General features: G+C 48.9%; 1 protein-coding gene across 2 annotated transcripts in view; it reads left to right on the forward strand.

Moving 5' to 3' along the window:
• ARHGAP4 (Rho GTPase activating protein 4) overlaps positions 1-18,787 on the forward strand; it is a 97,574-nt gene that overhangs the window by 36,228 nt on the left and 42,559 nt on the right. For both annotated transcript variants that reach the window (XM_060252335.1, XM_060252336.1), the window contains exons 2-9: positions 168-363; positions 1,912-2,074; positions 3,680-3,742; positions 6,208-6,399; positions 7,734-7,862; positions 10,337-10,558; positions 12,613-12,714; positions 17,390-17,584. In XM_060252335.1, coding sequence (XP_060108318.1) covers positions 168-363; positions 1,912-2,074; positions 3,680-3,742; positions 6,208-6,399; positions 7,734-7,862; positions 10,337-10,558; positions 12,613-12,714; positions 17,390-17,584 — 1,262 coding nt within the window. The remainder of the gene's footprint in view (positions 1-167; positions 364-1,911; positions 2,075-3,679; positions 3,743-6,207; positions 6,400-7,733; positions 7,863-10,336; positions 10,559-12,612; positions 12,715-17,389; positions 17,585-18,787) is intronic.

Consider the following 18,787-nt stretch of genomic DNA (forward strand, 5'->3'; position numbering starts at 1 on the left):
GTTCCTGCATCAATTAGTTTGCTCTGAGACCATTTTTCCTGAGCTAAGACAAAAACAGGTGAGCCAGGGGCTTAAAAATTGTGAGCTAGCTCACACTAACTCAACTTACAGGGAACAATGCTCCCAAGACCCTTCCAGGCCGTGTCAACTTTCTTCCTCTCTTCCAGAAATGCGCTGGCAGATGGGCGAGCAGGTCCGGGGCCTGGACTCTCAGGCGGAGAGTCGCCAGCAGCTGCTTCAAGATGTGGCGGACTTCCTGCGCCGGAAGGCCGAGGTGGAGCAGGAGTATTCCCGAGGGCTGGAGAAACTCTCTGAACGCTTCTCCGCCAAGATCCGCGGCTCCAAGGAGCATCAGAACTTCAGGTGAGGCCTCTGGAGTCTCCCAAGGAGGGAAGGAGGTCTCATAGAGTTGGAAACGGGAATGTGGGGTGGTACCCGAAGAAAGGTCTACCTGTGATCTGTCTCTGTACCTCTGCCTACGGAGGCGAGATGGGTGACAACTAGCTTGAGAGGAGGTAACATAGAGGGACAGGCCCTGATGCATGGCATGACGTCAGTTCTGGGGGAAATGGAAGTGATGTCATGTCACTCTAGGAATTGCTGGAAACTCTATGGTTTGATCATAGAGTTTCCGGCAATTCCTAGAGTGACATGACATCACTTCCATTTTACCGTATAGCTTTACCATAGAGTTTCCGGCAATTTCTAGAGTGCCACGATGTCACGTCTGGTTTTCCATAAAAGTGATATTGCAGGTGCCGGATGCCAGCTTTTAAAAACATGTTATCTCTCGTTGCTCTCCAAGCAACAGCAGGAAATTGGTGGTGGGAGGCCTGGCAACCCAAGTGGCCACTGAAGACAGGGCATCCTCAGTGGCGGCACCTTATCCCTATAGGCACCAGGCCAAAACATTTGTTTTTAACCTGGTTGTCATTTGCGGTTTTTAGTCTTTGTCTGTCTCTCTCTCTCAATGGTCTGCTTTGAACCTGAGAACCATTTTATGGGTTATCATTTTCAGTTGCTGAACATTGATTTACATATTTTTATGCCCCGGGCAGCTTTGATGTTGTGTTTTTACTGCTTTTTTATGCCGTTGTTTTATGGCTTTACTGTACAGTTTTACGTGCAGGTCACCATAAGCAAGTCTCTGGAGAGGCTCCACATATGTTTCCCAAATGAATAACAAAATAAATAAGCACAGGGAAGGGGTTCTTCTAGAGAACCAGCTCTCCACGGCTATGGTGGGTTAAACCTTTTCCACATTCTCGTTTTCCACACTTAGGTTCTTGTTCTTTGGTATTTTTCCTATTCCACAAATGTTCTGCTCCCTCTAGTGATTGATTCAATATTACACTGGATTATATCCAGCAAATTTCCCCCGCAGATTTAAATTGCAAGTTTTTATGCTGGACTGGACATAAACCATTGCAATATCAAAATGAACACTAGAGGGAACAGAAAACCCCCCAGAAGAAGCAGGATTAATTATCGTATGACACTTTGTGTAGAATATCCAGGAGATCCTAAAATTGTCTGGCAGCTATAAGTCACAAATTCTCAGGGTTGTTGTGGGAAAGTTGAGGAGGGGATTCCCAACTGGGTAGAAAAAGTTCCTTCCTTCCTTGGAGGTTTTTAAACAGAGGCTAGATGGCCATCTGACATCAATGAGGATCTTGTGAATTTAGGGGGAGGTATTTGCAAGTTTCCTGAATTGTGCAGGGGGTTGAACTAGATGACCCTGGAAGTCCCTTCCAACTCTATGATTCCTTCCTTTTCTTCCTTCCTTCCCCTCAAACTGTTTACAGCCTAAATTTAGATGTTGGGGAGTGGGAAAAAGCAGGGAATTTAAAGAGGCCAGATGCAGACTGCCTGTCCGGTTGAGAATTGAAAGACATCAGCTTTGATTTTCAGGAACGACCAGAACCTCCCATCTCCCTTGAACTGCTGGTACACGATCCTCAACCAAACGCGACAGGCGAGCCGGGACCATGGCGCCTTGAGTGAAATCTACACGGGCCACCTGGCGCTGAGGCTGGTGCACATCAGCGACGACGTGGGGCGCCTGGCCAGGAAGGTGAGTGCCTGGTTGGATTCACCTTCAGCAGCGACGCAAAGAGGCGGGCCTATCCACCATTTTGGGTTCGCAATAAATACGCTGCAGAGCCAGCTGCTGGTCACATCTGTCCATTTCTTCTGAAGCCCTGCTTCAGCCACAGCCTGCTCTGAAATAGTGATAGTTTGGCATCCCCAGCCATTTCCAGAATAGTTCATTTGTGGGTCAGTTCTGGGGTTGTTAGGCAACCATTGCAAACTTCTTCCTTACCCCACCTCTCAACTGGCAAAAATGTTTTGCAGTGAGAAGCAGAATGAGGGATCACTGTAAACCATGCAGATGTGGATCTGTTTGCTTCTAATTTGCTTTCACTAGTCACTGGGCAAAGAACCTTGCAGGTGGTTTTGCCAACCAACCTGGAGAAAAACAGCCTGTCTTTTTTAACAGAGGCTTTGGGGGGATGGGCGTCTGCTTGGCACGCAGAAGGGCCCAGATTCAATCCTCGGCATCTCTGTTAAAAGGACCAGGCAGGAGGTGATAACAAAGACCTTGACCCGAGACCCTGCTTAGTGGAGGAGCATCTGCTTGGCATGCAGAAGGCCCCAGGTTCAATCCCTGCCATCTCCAGTTGAAAGGACCAGGCAGGAGGTGATGGGAAAGACCTTGACCTGAGATCTTGGCTCAGTGGCAGAGCCTCTGTTTGGCATGCAAAAGGTCCAGGTTCAATCCCCAACATCTCCAGTTAAAAATGCCAGGCAGGAGGTGATGAGAAAGACCTTGACCTGAGATCCTGGTTCAGTGGCAGAGCCTCTGCTTGGCATGCAGAAGGTCCCAGGTTCAATCTCCAGCATCTTCAATTAAAAGGACCAGGCAGGAGATGATGAAAAAGACCTCAACCTGAAACCCTGGAGAGTGGCTGCCAGTCTGAGTAGACAATACTGACCTTGATGGATCTGATTCAGTAGAAGGCAGTTTTCATGTGTGTTGAGATGGGCTGCTGAACGTTTTCTGGACATGGAGGTGAATAACACCACCTGGTGAATAACTTCCCATTAAGGCTCTGTTGAAGGGACAAGGACATTTTTTTCCAGGCCTCTTGGAAGCCTATGAATTGCTGCCTCCTGACCACTAGAAATCCTGTATGGTAGGGGTTGCTAAATGTGGCTTGGGAGCCATATGTGGTTCTTTCACCCATATTGTGTGGCTCTTGTGTGGCCAGATTGGAGAAGGCATCTGTCGGCAGCTTGGAGAGTGCATTTAAAGTTAAAGTTGCTTTCTTTGCATCTCTCCTTCCCTCATCTATTTTCCTGCCTGCCTGCCATCCATCCATCCTTCCATCCATCTCTCAAACATCTGTTGTACATGTCTTAGGGCTCTCAAACATCTGATGTTTGTTCCATGCAGTTCTTACGTTAAGCAAGTTTGCCCATCCCTACTATATGGCTTTGCCAGAATTCGTTCACATACTTGCATTTTTTTTTTTGTTCCCCAAAAAGCTATGATCCTCCACATGCCACAGCTCTGAGAATTGTGGGTGGTTTTTTTTACTGCATCTGAACAGAACGGCTTTGCCCTTAAGAAGTCCCCCTACGTTTTAATCTTTTCTTCTTTGTTCTCCCTTATTAGAGCAAAGAGATAGAACAGCAGATGCAGGATGAGCTGCTGAAGGCCATTTCAGAGTTGCAGATGGTGAGTGGAAAGCTGAGACAGCCGCTCCTGTTACCTCTTCCTGTCCCCACCATCACACGAACCCTCTCCCCGCACCCCCCCCCCCCCCCGGCACTGGAAGCAAGGAAAGACTCACCATGGTTTGGAGAGGGTGGGGAATTGGAACCTTCTGAGCATAAGGGTGCTTTTTTGGGGAGGGAGGGGTTGTATTGGAAGTAATTAATTAATTATCATACGGCGTGTGTAGAATAGCTAGGAGATCCTAAGATTGTCTGGCAGCCACAAGTTTTAGTTCCTTTAGCATTTTGCACTACTAGGTGGCAAACTAAAAAAGGTCAAGGTAGTCCCCTGTGCAAGCACCAGTCGTTTCCAACTCTGGGATGATGTCGCATCACGAAGTTTTCATGGCAGACTTTTTATAGAGTGGTTTGCCATTGCCTTCCCCAGTCATCTACGCTTTCCCCCCAGCAAGCTGGGTCCTCATTTGACCGACCTCGGAAGGGTAGAAGGCTGAATCAACCTTGAGCCGGCTACCTGAACCCAGCTTCCACTGGGATCGAACTCAGGTCGTGAGCAGAGAGCTGCAGTACTGCAGCTTTACCATTCTGCACCATGGGGCTCTCTAGGCGGCGAGCTAGACTTGTTTTTTTAAGGCAAAAGACGTTTCACAGGTGATTTGCCATTGCCTGCTTCTACGTCACAACCCTGGTATTCATTGGAGGTCGCCCTTCCAAATACTAGCCTAGGATGATCCTGCTTAGCTTCTGAGATCTGATGAGATCAGGCTAGCCTGGGCTATCCAGGTCAGGGCACCCTGGAAGTAATATCGTGCTGTCACTGATGGTTGTTCCCCCATGTTCTGGCCTCTCCATCTCCTGGTTTCCTGCTGTTTGCCAACCTAAGCCTGGCAAACAAGACTGGTGCCATGATGTCATAAGAGCATAAGAGAAGCCCTGTTGGATCAGGCCAATGGCCCATCTAGTCCAACACTCTGGGTCACATAAGAACATAAGAGAAGCCCTGTTGGATCACGCCAATGGCCCCTCCAGTCCAACACTCTGTGTCACATAAGAACATAAGAGAAGCCATGTTGGATCAGGCCAATGGCCCATCCAGTCCAGCACTCTGGGTCACATAAGAACATAAGAGAAGCCCTGTTGGATCACGCCAATGGCCCCTCCAGTCCAACACTCTGTGTCACATAAGAACATAAGAGAAGCCATGTTGGATCAGGCCAATGGCCCATCCAGTCCAGCACTCTGGGTCACATAAGAACATAAGAGAAGCCCTGTTGGATCAGGCCAATGGCCCATCTAGTCCAGCACTCTGGGTCACATAAGAACATAAGAGAAGCCATATTGGATCAGGCCAATGGCCCATCCAGTCCAGCACTCTGGGTCACATAAGAACATAAGAGAAGCCATGTTGGATCAGGCCAATGGCCCATCTAGTCCAGCACTCTGGGTCACATAAGAACATAAGAGAAGCCCTGTTGGATCAGGCCAATGGCCTCTTCAGTCCAACACTGTGTCACATAAGAGAAGCCATATTGGATCAGGCCAATGGCCCATCCAGTCCAGCACTCTGGGTCACATAAGAACATAAGAGAAGCCATGTTGGATCAGGCCAATGGCCCATCTAGTCCAGCACTCTGGGTCACATAAGAACATAAGAGAAGCCCTGTTGGATCAGGCCAATGGCCTCTTCAGTCCAACACTGTGTCACATAAGAGAAGCCATATTGGATCAGACCAATGGCCCCTCCAGTGCAACACTCTGGGTCACGCAGTGGCCAAAACCCAGGGGCCATCAGGAGGTCCACCAGTGGGTCCAGAAGTTGAGAAACCCTCCCACTGCTCTCCCCCTATCACCAAAAATACAAAGCATCACTGCCTCAGACAGACGATAAGAGAAGCCATGTTGGATCAGGCCAATGGCCCATCCAGTCCAATATTCTGTGTCACACAGTGGCCACAAAAACCAGGTGGCATCAGGAGGTCCACCAGTGGGGTCTGGACACTAGAAGCCCTCCCACTGTTGCCCCTCCCAAGCACCAAGAATGCAGAGCATCATTGCCCCAGACATAAGAACATAAGAGTAACCATGTTGGATCAGGGCAATGGCCCATCCAGTCCAACACTCTGTGTCGCACAGTAGCCAAAAAAAACCCAGGTGCCATCAGGAGGTCTATCAGTGGGGCCAGGACACCAGAAGCCCCCCCACTGTGCCCCCCCAAGCATCAAGAATACAGAGCATCACTGCCTCAGACATAAGAACATAAGAGAAGCCATGTTGGATCAGGCCAATGGCCCATCCAGTCCAACACTCTGTCACACAGTGGCCAAAACCCAGGTGCCATCTGGAGGCCATTTTTCCTGAACTAAGGCAAAAATGTGTGAGCCAGAGGCTAAAAAACTGTGAGCTAGCTCACATTAACTCAGCTTAGAGGGAACACTGCTCCTTTGTATGCTCTCCGTTTCCACGCAGGCCATGAAGACCTATCAAACCTATCGCATAGACTGCCTGAACGCCGAGGCCAAGTTGCGCGAGGTGGAGCGCCAGGAGGAGAAACGGAGCGGGGGGAAGCACCTTGACTCTGGAGGGTCTCCTGGAGGGGCGGCACTCGACAAGACACCCCGACGCTCCTCGCTCCGGAAGGTGGAGCGGCTGCTGGAAAAGGTAGAAAGGGGAGGAAGGACTTGCAGGGTGATGTTGGGGGTGGGTAAGAGGGACCGTTGTCTGTTCCTGGGGTGTATAAGGGTTTTAAAAATTGTACGTTCTGTGGCTAATAGCCTAATAGCTGGCTACTCATAATTAGGGCTTTTAGTCCATTAAATAATATTTTTATTGGTTGATATCTTTTAGCAATGTTGAAGGGAGTTTAAGAATGTGGGGTGCAAGAAAACAGGAAAGTATATAAGAACGTAAGAGAAGTTGTGTTGGATCAGACCAGTGACCCATCCAGTCCAGCACTTTGTGTCACACATTGGCCAAAACCCAAGTGCCATCAGGAAGTCCACCAGCAGGGACAGAACTCCAGAAGCCCTCCCACTGTTGCCCCCCAAGCACTAAGAAGACAGACCACCGTGGCCCCAGTACATAAGAACGTAAGAGAAGCCATGTTGGATCAGGCCAGTGGCCCATCCAGTCCAACACTGTGTGTCACACAGTGGAGAAAACCCAGGGGCCATCAGGAGGTCCATCAGTGGGGCTAGAGCTCCAGAAGCCCTCCCACTGTTGCCCCTCAAGCACCAAGAATATACAGCATCACTGCCCAGATGAAATGTTCCATCTATGCCTTGTGGCTAAGAGCCACTGATGGACCTCTGCTCCATGCTAATGAACATCTCCGTCAGATATTCCATTTTAAAAGAAAAGGCCGCCTTTAAATTGTTTTCTTTTTTGTTCCCCACTTGCAATAACACACAGCAGAACACTCAAAACAGCCTTTTAAAACTGGCACCCGCTGGTTACTTAGCAAAAAGCTTCCACTGACCAATCTGCAGATGTCTAGTGCTTTTCTTGCAAATCCAGTTTTGCAATCCAAACACACCCAATGACTTGGGTGTGGCATGCTTTGGAAGAGAGGGATATAGTGGGAGGAAACGATCACAGGGTATAGAACATTCATAGGAGAAGGATGGTAGAGGGGGGAATTGAGAGGGAGGCGACAAACCCTAACCCTTCCCCCAAGATAATTAAAGTTGCTTTCTTTCCACCTCTCCCTCCCCCTTCTATTTTCCTTCCTTCCAATCATAGAGTTGGAAGGGACTCCAAGGGTCATCTAGTCCAACTCCCTGAACATTGCAGGAAATTCACAAGCTCTTCCCCCTGAATTCACAGAATCAGCATTACTGGGAGGGCTTCCTTCCTTCCTTCCTCTCAAACATCTGATGTTCATATCTTGCGGCTTTCAAACACTTATTCTATGTGGCTTTTACGTGAAGCAAGTTTGGCCACGCCTCTTCTGGGGTGTCCGTACCTCATGCCTCACAATTCTCCCATCCCGGCAGAGACAGTCCAAGTTCCTGGAGAGCAAGCTGAAGTGTGCCAAGGCCCGGAACGACTATCTGCTGAGCTTGCATGCCGCCAACGCAGCCACCAGCAACTATTACGTCCGGGATGTCAGCGACCTTCTAGACGTGAGTCTGTTGCCCCTATGTGGGAAAGTTAAGAATTGGTGATAAACATGTTTGGTTGGGGGATCTCCGTGCTGATTAATCTCCCTGGCCCAAAGCTGGCTACTCATAGCTGGCTGGTCCTCATCCAGGGTTGCAGGACCTTTTCAGCTCTGACTCCAGCCTGGCGGAACACTCTTCCAGGATAGATCAGGGCCCCACAGGATCTGGTACTATTCTGCAGGGCCTGCAAAACCAGGGCATTTTTTAAGCAGGAACGCAGTTCCGGCTGGCTTGGCATCAGAGGGTGTGGCCTAATATGCAAAAGAGTTCCTGCTGAGCTTCTTCTACAAAAAAAGCCCAGTGCAAAACAGAGTTGTTCTGCTGGGCCAACGTTTGAGGGAAGGATCAGGTACCTAGCCAAGCGGCTACATAAAGTTTCAGCCTTCCCCTCCCTCCCGTCTCCCCCCGCTTCCCCCCTTTCCTCCCTTCAGACATTTTATACTGCCCCTCTGTATGAGTTTTATACCATCATAAATTGTATAGTAACTGTTTTACTGGTTTTATTGTTGTTTATTAGCTTGTGTTGTGTTTTAGGAGGTTTTATTATAACGTTACGAATTGCTGTCATCCACTCTGAGCCGGTTTCAGGGACAGCGGGTTATAAATCAGAGGAAATAAATGAAGAAGGAGATTGGATTTATACCCCATCCTTCACTCAGAGCAGCTTATAATCGCCTTTCCTTCCTTTCCCCACAACAGACACCCTGTGAGGCAGGTGGGGCTGAAAGAGCTCCAAGAGAACTGCTATTGAGAAAACAGCTTTGACACAACATGTGACTGACCCAAGGTCACCCGGTGGCTGCATGTGGAGAAGGAGTGGGGAATCAAACCCGGTTCTCCCAGATTAGAGTCCGTCACTCTTAACCACTATGCCAAACTGGATGTCTTAATGATTTTTGATGTCCTGTTTAGGTAGGGTTGCCTGATCAGTGAGAGGCCTAGGGGCAGGGACACAGAGCTTGCACAGTGTTGCTGTTTCACTTCCGGGTACAACCCGGAAGGGGCAAAGGGTAGCTCTAGGAATCACCAGGAACTCTATGGTTTCAGCATAGAATCCCCAGTAATTCCTAGAGCTTTGTCAATTGTGGGTTGTGCCCAGTAGTGATGTCGGCAACTTTTCTGTGTTTTCTTCTCCCACAACCTCTTGGAGCAAGGACAGGCAATGGAGCTTGTCAGTGTAGAGCTGACAAGCTTACTTCTAGGGATATATGTATAGTGCAACGCAACCTCATCTTGATTTTACACCCACGTAGCTGTCATGGTTGCTCCCCCAAAAATCTGGAAAATAAATCAATGGAAGTGGAGTTTGTTTGAAAATACTGGGAATTGTGCTAGAGTTCTTTGGCCATCTTTGCTGAACCACAGTTCCCTGGATTCTCTGGGGTGGGGGAACTGTTTAGACTGGTCTGTGGGTAGCAGAGACCCGTGTAAGCCGCCCTCAGCCTGCTTGCGGGATAGGGCGGGATATAAATCTAAAAATTAAATTAAACGCCAAGCCTGTCCTTTTGGTATGCCCCCGTCCTCCCGTAATGGCACAAGTTACGGACAGAGCCAAGAGGTGAAATGCAAAATGGGTGGGTGGTGTCACCCAAGGGCTAGCTTTGTGCATGTTCCTTATCTTCTCTCTGGGCCTCCCAGGTGTTCTTGGATTCCCAACTTTGACCATGAAAAGGGGAAAAAAAAATCCATCCTAGATTTAAAAGATTCCTGGTCATGAATGAACCAGCGTGGTGTATTGATCAAGAGGGGTTGACTCCATTCTGGAGATTCTCCTCTCCTCCCCACTCCTCCTCCCCATGAAGCCAGCTGGGTGACCTTGTGCCAGTCACAGTTCTCTCTGAACTCTCTCAGCCCCATTGACCTCGCAAGATTTCTGTTGTGGGGAGAGGAAGGGAAGGAGATTTAAGCCACTGTGACGCCTTAGGATAGAGAAAAGGAAGGCATAAAAACCCGCTGTTGTTGTTCTTTTCTTCCTCCTCCTCCTCTTCTTCTTCTTTGTCATCATCTTCTTCTTTTCCTCTTTGTTTTCTTCCTCTTCTTCTTCTTCCCCCCCCTCCCAGTCCAGTTTTGCTGCCATTCATTTTCATATCACATATGGTACCATGGTGCGATTTCCATCCCATTTCCAACATCATCCTCTCATTGGCTCACACTAGTCAGCTTTGAGGGAACACTGGTAGTCATGGAGGTGGTGGTATGCAGGGGGTTTTTTTGTAGCAGGAACTCCTTTGCATATTAGACTACACTCCTCTGATGTAGCCAATCCTCCAAGGGCTCTTCTTATAGGGCTGACTGTAAGCTCTTGGAGGATTGGCTACATCAGAGGAGTGTAGTCTAATATGCAAAGGAGTTCCTGCTACAAAAAAAGCCCTGGTGGTACGGTTGTGACTTTGAACCCATGCAGTGTATTAACCCCCTCTCTCCCGGTTCCCCAGTGTTTCGATCTGGGCTTCCACCTTTCCTTGGGCAAAGTGCTGAAGACATACCTGGCAGCAGAGTCCCGTGCCCAGGCCTCTTGGCAGCAAGGCCTCTGCACCATCGAGGGAGCAGTGGATGCCCTGGACTCGCTGGCGGATAAATCTCGCTTAATGGAGGCCAATCCTGCCGCCTATTGCCCTCCGCTCTGCTTTGACTACCAGCCCCACGAAGGTGACGAGGTAAGAGGTGGCTCCTTCTTGGCTCTTTGTCGAATCTGTCCTTCTCGCACATTGAATGCATGCGAAGGCACCTTACTCTGATCAAGCTCTCAGTCCATCGTTTTCAATATTGTCTACTCAGACTGGCGGCAGCACTCCAGGGTCTCAGGCCGAGGTCTTTCTCATCACCTCCTGTCTGGTTCTTTTAAGTGGAGATGGATTGAACCAGAAAGCTGTATCACTGAGCCACATGCATAAGAACAGAAGAGAAGCCATGTTGGATCAGGCCAGTGGCCCATCCAGTCCAACACTCTGTGTCACACAGTGGCCAAAACCCAAGGGTCATCAGGAGGTCCATCAGCGGGACCAGGGCACTAGAAACCCTCCCACTCTTGCCCCCCAAGCACCAAGAATACAGAGCATCACAGCCCCAGACATAAGAACATAAGAGAAGCCCTATTGGATCAGGCCAATGGTCCATCCAGTCCAACACTCTGTGTCACACAGTGGCCAAAACCCAGGGGCCATCAGAAGGTCCACCAGCAGGGCCACTCCAGAAGGTCCACTCCAGAAGACCTCCCACTGTTGCCCCCCCCACGCCAAGAATACAGAGCATCACTATCCCAGACATAAGAATATAAGAGAAGCCCTATTGGATCAGGCCAATGGCCTATCCATTCCAACCTTCTATGTCAGACAGTGGCCAAAACCCAGGAGCCATCAGGAGGTCCACCAGCAGGGCCAGAACTCCAGAAGCTCTCCCATTGTTGCTCCCCAAGCACCAAGAATACAGACCATCACTGCCCCAGACGGAGAGTTCCATCCATACCTTGTGGCTAATACCCACTGATGGACCTCTGATCCATATAAGAACATAAGAAAAGCCATGTTGTATCAGACCAGTGACCCATTCAGTCCAACATTCTGTGTCATGCAGTGGCTAAAACCCAGGTGCCATCAGGGCCAGAACTTCAGAAACCCTCCCACTGTTGCCCCCCCCAATCATCAAGAATACAGAGCATCTCTGCCCCAGACAGAGTATTCATCTGTACCTCATGGCTAATAGGCACTCATGGAGCTCTGCTCCATATATTTATCCATCACCTTCTTGAAGCTGTCTGTGCTTGTAGCCACCACCATTTCCTGCAGCAGCAAATTCCACATCTTAATTACTCCTTGAGTGATGTACTTCCTTTGATCTGTTCTAAACTGACTGCTTCCCCGAACACACATGAAGCTGCCTTATACTGAATCAGACCCTTGGTCTATTGAGGTCAGTAATTGTCTACTCAGACTGGCAGCTGCTCTCCAAGGTCTGAGACAGAGGTCTTTCTCATCACCTCCTGCCTGGTCCTTTTAATTGGAGATGCCGGGGAATTCACTGCCACAGGAAGTGGTGGCGGCTACAAGCATAGACAGCTTCAAGAGGAGGTTTAATAAAAATATGGAGCAGAGGTCCATCAGTGGCTATTAGCCACAGTGTGTATATATATGTGTGTGTGTGTATATATATATATATATATATATATATATATATATATATATATATATATATATATATATATATATATATATATATATATATAATTTTTTTGGCCACTGTGTGACACAGAGTGTTGGATTGGATGGGCCATTGGCCTGATCCAACATGGCTTCTCTTATGTTCTTATGAACCTGGGACCTTTTGCATGCCAAGCAGAGGCTCTGCCACTAAGCCAGGGTCTCAGGTGAAGGTCTTTCCCATCCCCTCCTGCCTGGTCCTTTTAATTGGAGATGCCGGGGATTGAACCTGGGACCTTCTGCATGCCAAGCAGAGGCTCTGCCACTGAGCCAGGGTTGAACCTGGGATCTACTGCATGCCAAACAGAGGCTTTATTACTGAGCAAGAGTCTCAGGTCAAGGTTTTTCCCATCACCTCGTTCCTGGTCCTTTTTAACTGGAGATGCCAGAGATTGAACTTGGGACCTTCTGCATGCCAAGCAGCGGCTCTGCCACTGAGCCACAGCCCCTCCATGATCTCTGCTAGGGCCTGATGCTTCATCCTTTCTTTCGGACTTCCATCTTACCCTTTCCAGGTGTCCACCGTCCGAGCCGAAGGTCCACTGAGAAACGAGCTGGTTTCCCGCTTCCAGCATATCCAGTCTCGCCTCAATGCCATCACCCTGGAGACGGATGAGGTGGGTGAGAACCAGGCAAAGCCTCCCCTTTCCCTTTCACCGAAATCCTTTCACCTAGAGATTCGCAAGATGCTAGATGCGTATTCCAGCCCGCTAGAATGCCTTGTGCATGAGCTGCCATGAACCCTGGCTGCAAGTGATGGATTTAATATTAAGAACATAAGAGAAGCCATGTTGGATCAGACCAATGGCCCATCCAGTCCAGCACTGTGTCACACAGTGGCCAAAGCCCAGGAGCCATCAGAAGGTCCATAAGAACATCAGAGAAGCCATGTTGGATCAGGTCAGTGGCCCATCCAGTCCAACACTCTGAATCACACAGTGGCCAAAACCCAGGAGCCATCAGAAGGTCCATAACAACATAAGAGAAGCCATGTTGGATCAGGTCAATGGCCCATCCAGTCCAACACTCTGTATCACACAGTAGCCAAAACCCAAGAGCCATCAGAAGGTCCATAAGAACATAAGAGAAGCCATGTTGGATCAGGTCAATGGCCCATCCAGTCCAACACTCTGTATCACACAGTAGCCAAAACCCAAGAGCCATCAGAAGGTCCATAACAACATAAGAGAAGCCATGTTGGATCAGGTCAATGGCCCATCCAGTCCAACACTCTGTATCACACAGTAGCCAAAACCCAAGAGCCATCAGAAGGTCCATAACAACATAAGAGAAGCCATGTTGGATCAGGTCAATGGCCCATCCAGTCCAACACTCTGTATCACACAGTAGCCAAAACCCAAGAGCCATCAGAAGGTCCATAAGAACATAAGAGAAGCCATGTTGAATCAGGTCAATGGCCCGTCCAACACTCTGTATCACACAGTAGCCAAAACCCAGGAGCCATCAGAAGGTCCATAAGAACATCAGAGAAGCCATGTTGGATCAGGTCAGTGGCCCATCCAGTCCAACACTCTGAATCACACAGTAGCCAAAACCCAGGAGCCATCAGAAGGTCCATAACAACATAAGAGAAGCCATGTTGGATCAGGTCAGTGGCCCATCCAGTCCAACACTCTGTGTCACACAGTAGCCAAAACCCAGGAGCCATCAGGTGGTCCACCAGCAGGGCGAGAACTCCAGAAGCCCTCCCACTTTGCCCCCCCCAGCACCAAGAATAATACAGAGCATCACTTCCCCCTGACAGAGTGTTCCATTTGTACCTTGTGACTAATAGCCATTGATAGACCTCTGCTCCATATGTTTCTCCACCTCCACCCTTGAAGTTGTCTATGCCACTTCCTGTGGCAGTGATTTCCACGTGTTAATTACTCTTTGGGTGAAGGATTTCCTTTGATATGTTCTTAGCCTACATTCATTTCACTGAGGGCTGACAAGTTCTTGTATTGTGAGAAAAGGAGAAAACCTTTTTTCTCTACTTTCTCTATCCAAATCTTGTAAACCTCTATCATGTCACCCCTCAGTCATTGTTTCTCCAAGCTAAAGAGCCCTAACCTCTTTAACCTTTTGTCACACAGCAGGGGCTTAGGAGGGCCTTCTACTGGCTGTCACTGCTCTGATAAGGGTCTGTATGGGAGGACCCAGAGCACCCAACCACCCCTGTCTTCCTTATTATAAAACCTTTTAACTGTGACCAAGGAGACGTGAGGACCCAGGCAGTTAAACAACAACATCAGTTTCTTTACAGTGCTCAGACAGTAATGTGGGTGATAAAACATTTAGTGCCATCACCCCCTGATATCACCATTGTTTCACACAGGGCTTTTTGTGTAGAAAAAGCTCAGCAGGAACTCCTTTGCATATTGGGCCACCCCCCGATATCACCATTGTTTCACACAGCACTTCTTTTGTAGGAAAAGCCAAATCAGGGCTGCCAAACTCCTGGGAGGAGGTTCTCCCGCTTTGGGGAGATCCCCTTCCGATGTCACCAGCATGATGACATAACTTCTATGTGACATCATCGCGCCGGCCACTCTAGGAGCTTCCAGGAAAACTCTATGGTTTTCTCAAGGCGCTTGAGCAATTTGGGAGGAATACTCTATGGCCGGAGGCCACGGGGGACTTGGCAACCCTAGTGCAAATAAACAGAAGCCCTGACAAATTTAGCTGGACCAGGGCTTTTTGTGTAGAAAAAGCCCAGCCTTTGCATATTGGGCCACACCCCTGATATCACCATTGTTTCACACAGGGCTTTTTGTGTAGAAAAAGCCCAGCAGGAACTCCTTTGCATATTGGGCTACACCTCGATATCACCATTGCTTCACACAGGGCTTTTTGTGTAGAAAAAGCCCAGCAGGAACTCCTTTGCATATTGGGCCACACCCCCTGGTATCGCCATTGCTTCACACAGGGCTTTTTGTGTAGAAAAAGCCCGGCAGGAACTCCTTTGCATATTGGGCCACACCCCCTGATATCACCATTGCTTCACACAGCAATGTGTAGAAAAATGATATCACCATTGCTTCTACACAGCAATGTGTAGAAAGCCCAGCAGGAACTCCTTTGCATATTGGGCTACACCCCGATATCACCATTGCTTCACACAGGGCTTTTTGTGTAGAAAAAGCCCAGCAGGAACTCCTTTGCATATTGGGCCACACCCCCTGATATCACCATTGCTTCACACGGCATTTTGTGTAGAAAAAGCCCAGCAGGAACTCCTTTGCATATTGGGCCACACCCCCTGATATCACCATTGCTTCACACGGCATTTTGTGTAGAAAAAGCCCAGCAGGAACTCCTTTGCATATTGGGCCACACCCCCTGATATCACCATTGCTTCACACAGGGCTTTTTTGTAGGAAAAGCCCAGCAGGAACTCCTTTGCATATTGGGCCACACCCCCTGATATCACCATTGCTTCACACGGCATTTTGTGTAGAAAAAGCCCAGCAGGAACTCCTTTGCATATTGGGCCACACCCCCTGATATCACCATTGCTTCACACGGCATTTTGTGTAGAAAAAGCCCAGCAGGAACTCCTTTGCATATTGGGCCACACCCCCTGATATCACCATTGCTTCACACAGGGCTTTTTTGTAGGAAAAGCCCAGCAGGAACGTATTCGCATATTAGGTCACACACCTGACACCAAGCCAGCCAGGACTGCATTCCTGTGATTTCCCACTCCAAAAAAAGCCCTGAGCTAGCTGTTCTCTTCCTCTAATACCAACCCATCCCCTTGGGTAAGGGATCTCTCCAGCTGCCTTCTCCAGCTCAGTCTTCCAGAGAGAGAACTCACCCTGTCTGGGCTTGGCCCTTTTATGCTTTTCCTCCCAAGTCCCACCCCTTTCTGGTCTAGTTTCCTTCCAAAACCTCACCACCCAATCAGAGGGACAGAAGGGATCCTGGAAATTGTAGGCCCTCTATAGCTACTCCTAGGCAGGCTTCTCCCTGCCCTCTAGGCCGCACTAGGCCTCAGATTATGACACTTTCCTTCACAGGGAAGGGTCTCCATTCCCTTAATCGTTTGAGTTGCCCTTTCCTGCACCTTGTCCAATGCTATAATATCGTTTTTGAGGTGCGGTGACCAGAACTGTACACAGCATTACACAAGACCACGGTTTCTCTCTAGTTCAGCCTTGCTGAAGAAGTAGGTGGGGCCTCAAAGATGGAATGCTTCTCTGTAGAAAAAGTATTTCCTTCAACATAGAAAAGTTGCAGGTGAAATGTTACAGGCCAAATGGCTCTTCACGGCTTTACCCTTTCCAAGTACAGTATTTTTACTTTCCCTCATAGTTATGAATGGTAATCATTCACTCTAGGGATGCCAATCCCCAGGTGGGGGCAGGGGATCCCCTGGATTGGAGGCCCTCCCCCCCTACAGGATCATCAGAAAGCGGGGGAGGGGGAAGGAAATGTCTGCTGGGCACTCCTTTATTCCCTATGGAGACCGATTCCCATAGAGAAGATAATGGAGAATTGAGCTGAGGGTATCTGGGGCTCTGGGGAAGCTGTATTTTGAGGTAAAGGCACCAAATCTGCACACCCCTGATGTAACCAATCCTCCAAGAGCTTACAAAAAAGAACCTTGCAAGCTGTTGGCGGATTGGCTACATCAGGTGGGTGTGGCCTAATATGCAAAGGAGCTCCTGCTAGAATTCCACCCCTGGGTAAATAAGTTGCACAAGCTGCCCCCCCCCCCTTTTCTCAATTTTCTAACAGTACTAAATAATTCATGCCTCATATGGACATTGATTCAGAAATCATTATACATTGTATATCTCCTCAGTTATGCCCATAATAAGAGTAATAAGTTTTCCATTTCTACTGATATTCTTTTGTTTACATGACTCCTTAGTTTTGCCATTACGGCATCATTGGCTAATTTGTCTCTCTGTGTCTCTATGGTCGGACATACACTTCTGTTTTCCATTTTGTTGCCGGCGCTACTCTGCCTACTTTCAGACAAGATCGGTGAGCGCCAAGGGAAGTACTGGTGACACAGCGTTCCCTCGAAGCTGAGTTAGCGTGAGCTAGCTCACAGATTAGCCTCCAGCTCACACATTTTTGTCTTAGCTCGGGAAGGATGACCCCAGAGTGCAATAATTGATACAGGAGCTCACAACTTTAATGCCAAGAGCTCACAACTTTAATGCCAGTAGCTCACAAAGTAGAATTTTGGCTTACAAGATTTCACAGGTTAGAGGGAACATGGCTGGTGGGCACCGTGTTGGGCAACTCCACTATAGAGTTTGCTGTTTTCCTCCGCAGGTGAACAAAACCCTCAAGGCCACTCTCCAGAGCCTGGTAGACCTGTTGGCAGCGGAGGAACCAGAGATGCTGGACGCCTTCCAAGGTTGTCAGTCCACGGAGTCGCTCAAGTCTACTGGCTCCGATGCCGGCGGGAAGCAAGCGCTGGCAAAACGCCGGGCCAACCAGCAGGAGACAGAGAGCTTCTACATCATGGTATCGTCCTAGAGGAAGCGGAGGGATAATGTTGGAAATACCCTTTGTTGATAATGTTGCACAGGTGTGACTGGCTGGCCAGATTTGGGGTCAGGAAGGAGTCTGAATACAGGCCTCACAGACCCACACAATCCCATGACAGACTGCCTCTCCTGGTATACCCTCTGAAGAACTTTGCGCTCAGCAGATAAGAACTTACTTGTGGTCCCCGGCCTGAGGGCTATCTTGCTGTCTTCAATCAGAGGCAGGGCCTTTTCTGCCCTGGCCCCAACTTGCTGGAACTCTCTGCTAAGTGACATCCATGCCCTGAGGGACTTAATGCTGTTCCCCAGGGCCTGAAAGGCTCAGATGTTCCACCAGGCATTCGGTTGAGGGCAGTGACAGTTTCCATCTGACTGGCACTTCTGTCTCATGCCCCCTCCTCCCCCCGGAGAGGCAGTGGCACAACTGGAAGTTTAAGCGCCATCTAATTAGATCAAGCATTGTATTTTTATTGTTTTAACTATGCATTTAATGTATGCATGTTGGTTTTTTTATTGATGTACACTGCTCTGAGCCACTGTTCCACAGAGGAGCGCAGTGTAGAAACCAAATTTAATAATAAATAATAGTGCACCGTAAGCTTGAGGGACATGCACCTTTGGATGTGACCCACAAGGGAAGTTCAGTTGCAAAGAAAAGGGGAAGGCAGAAGTTCCCCAGGTTTGACCTGGGGGCAGATTCCCTCCCGACCTCAACTATGTCCTTCCAGTTCAAATCATGTGTGTGAACCAAACCTGTACAGCTGGGGTGAGCTCAATTTCCCTGGGTTCAGACCCCCCCCCCCGTGGGATTAAAAAATCCCCCCAATTGATCTAAGGTAGGACAGCTAGAAACTGGAGCTATCGTTCACGGAACCTTGGGGTCGCCTCACATTATTTCAATGTGCATGAAGCCGGACAGGTCTTAGGGTTGCCAAGTCGCTCCGCTGCTGTGGCGGGGGACTTGGTCCTCACATGCATGAAGTGATGACGTCACCTGGAAGGTGCCGGGGATGTTGAGTCAGGGACGCTGCAGGACTCGCAATAAAATTCTATGGTACCATGGAGTTTTACCACAATTCCTTGAGCATCTTGCCGGAAATGCTGTAGGATTCGTGGAAAAACTCTGTGGTATCATAGAGTTTTTTCCCCCCACGAGTTCTAGAGCACCCCCAGTGGGACA

This window comes from Heteronotia binoei, chromosome 13, assembly GCF_032191835.1.
Source record: "Heteronotia binoei isolate CCM8104 ecotype False Entrance Well chromosome 13, APGP_CSIRO_Hbin_v1, whole genome shotgun sequence".
Taxonomy (NCBI): Eukaryota; Metazoa; Chordata; class Lepidosauria; order Squamata; family Gekkonidae; genus Heteronotia; species Heteronotia binoei.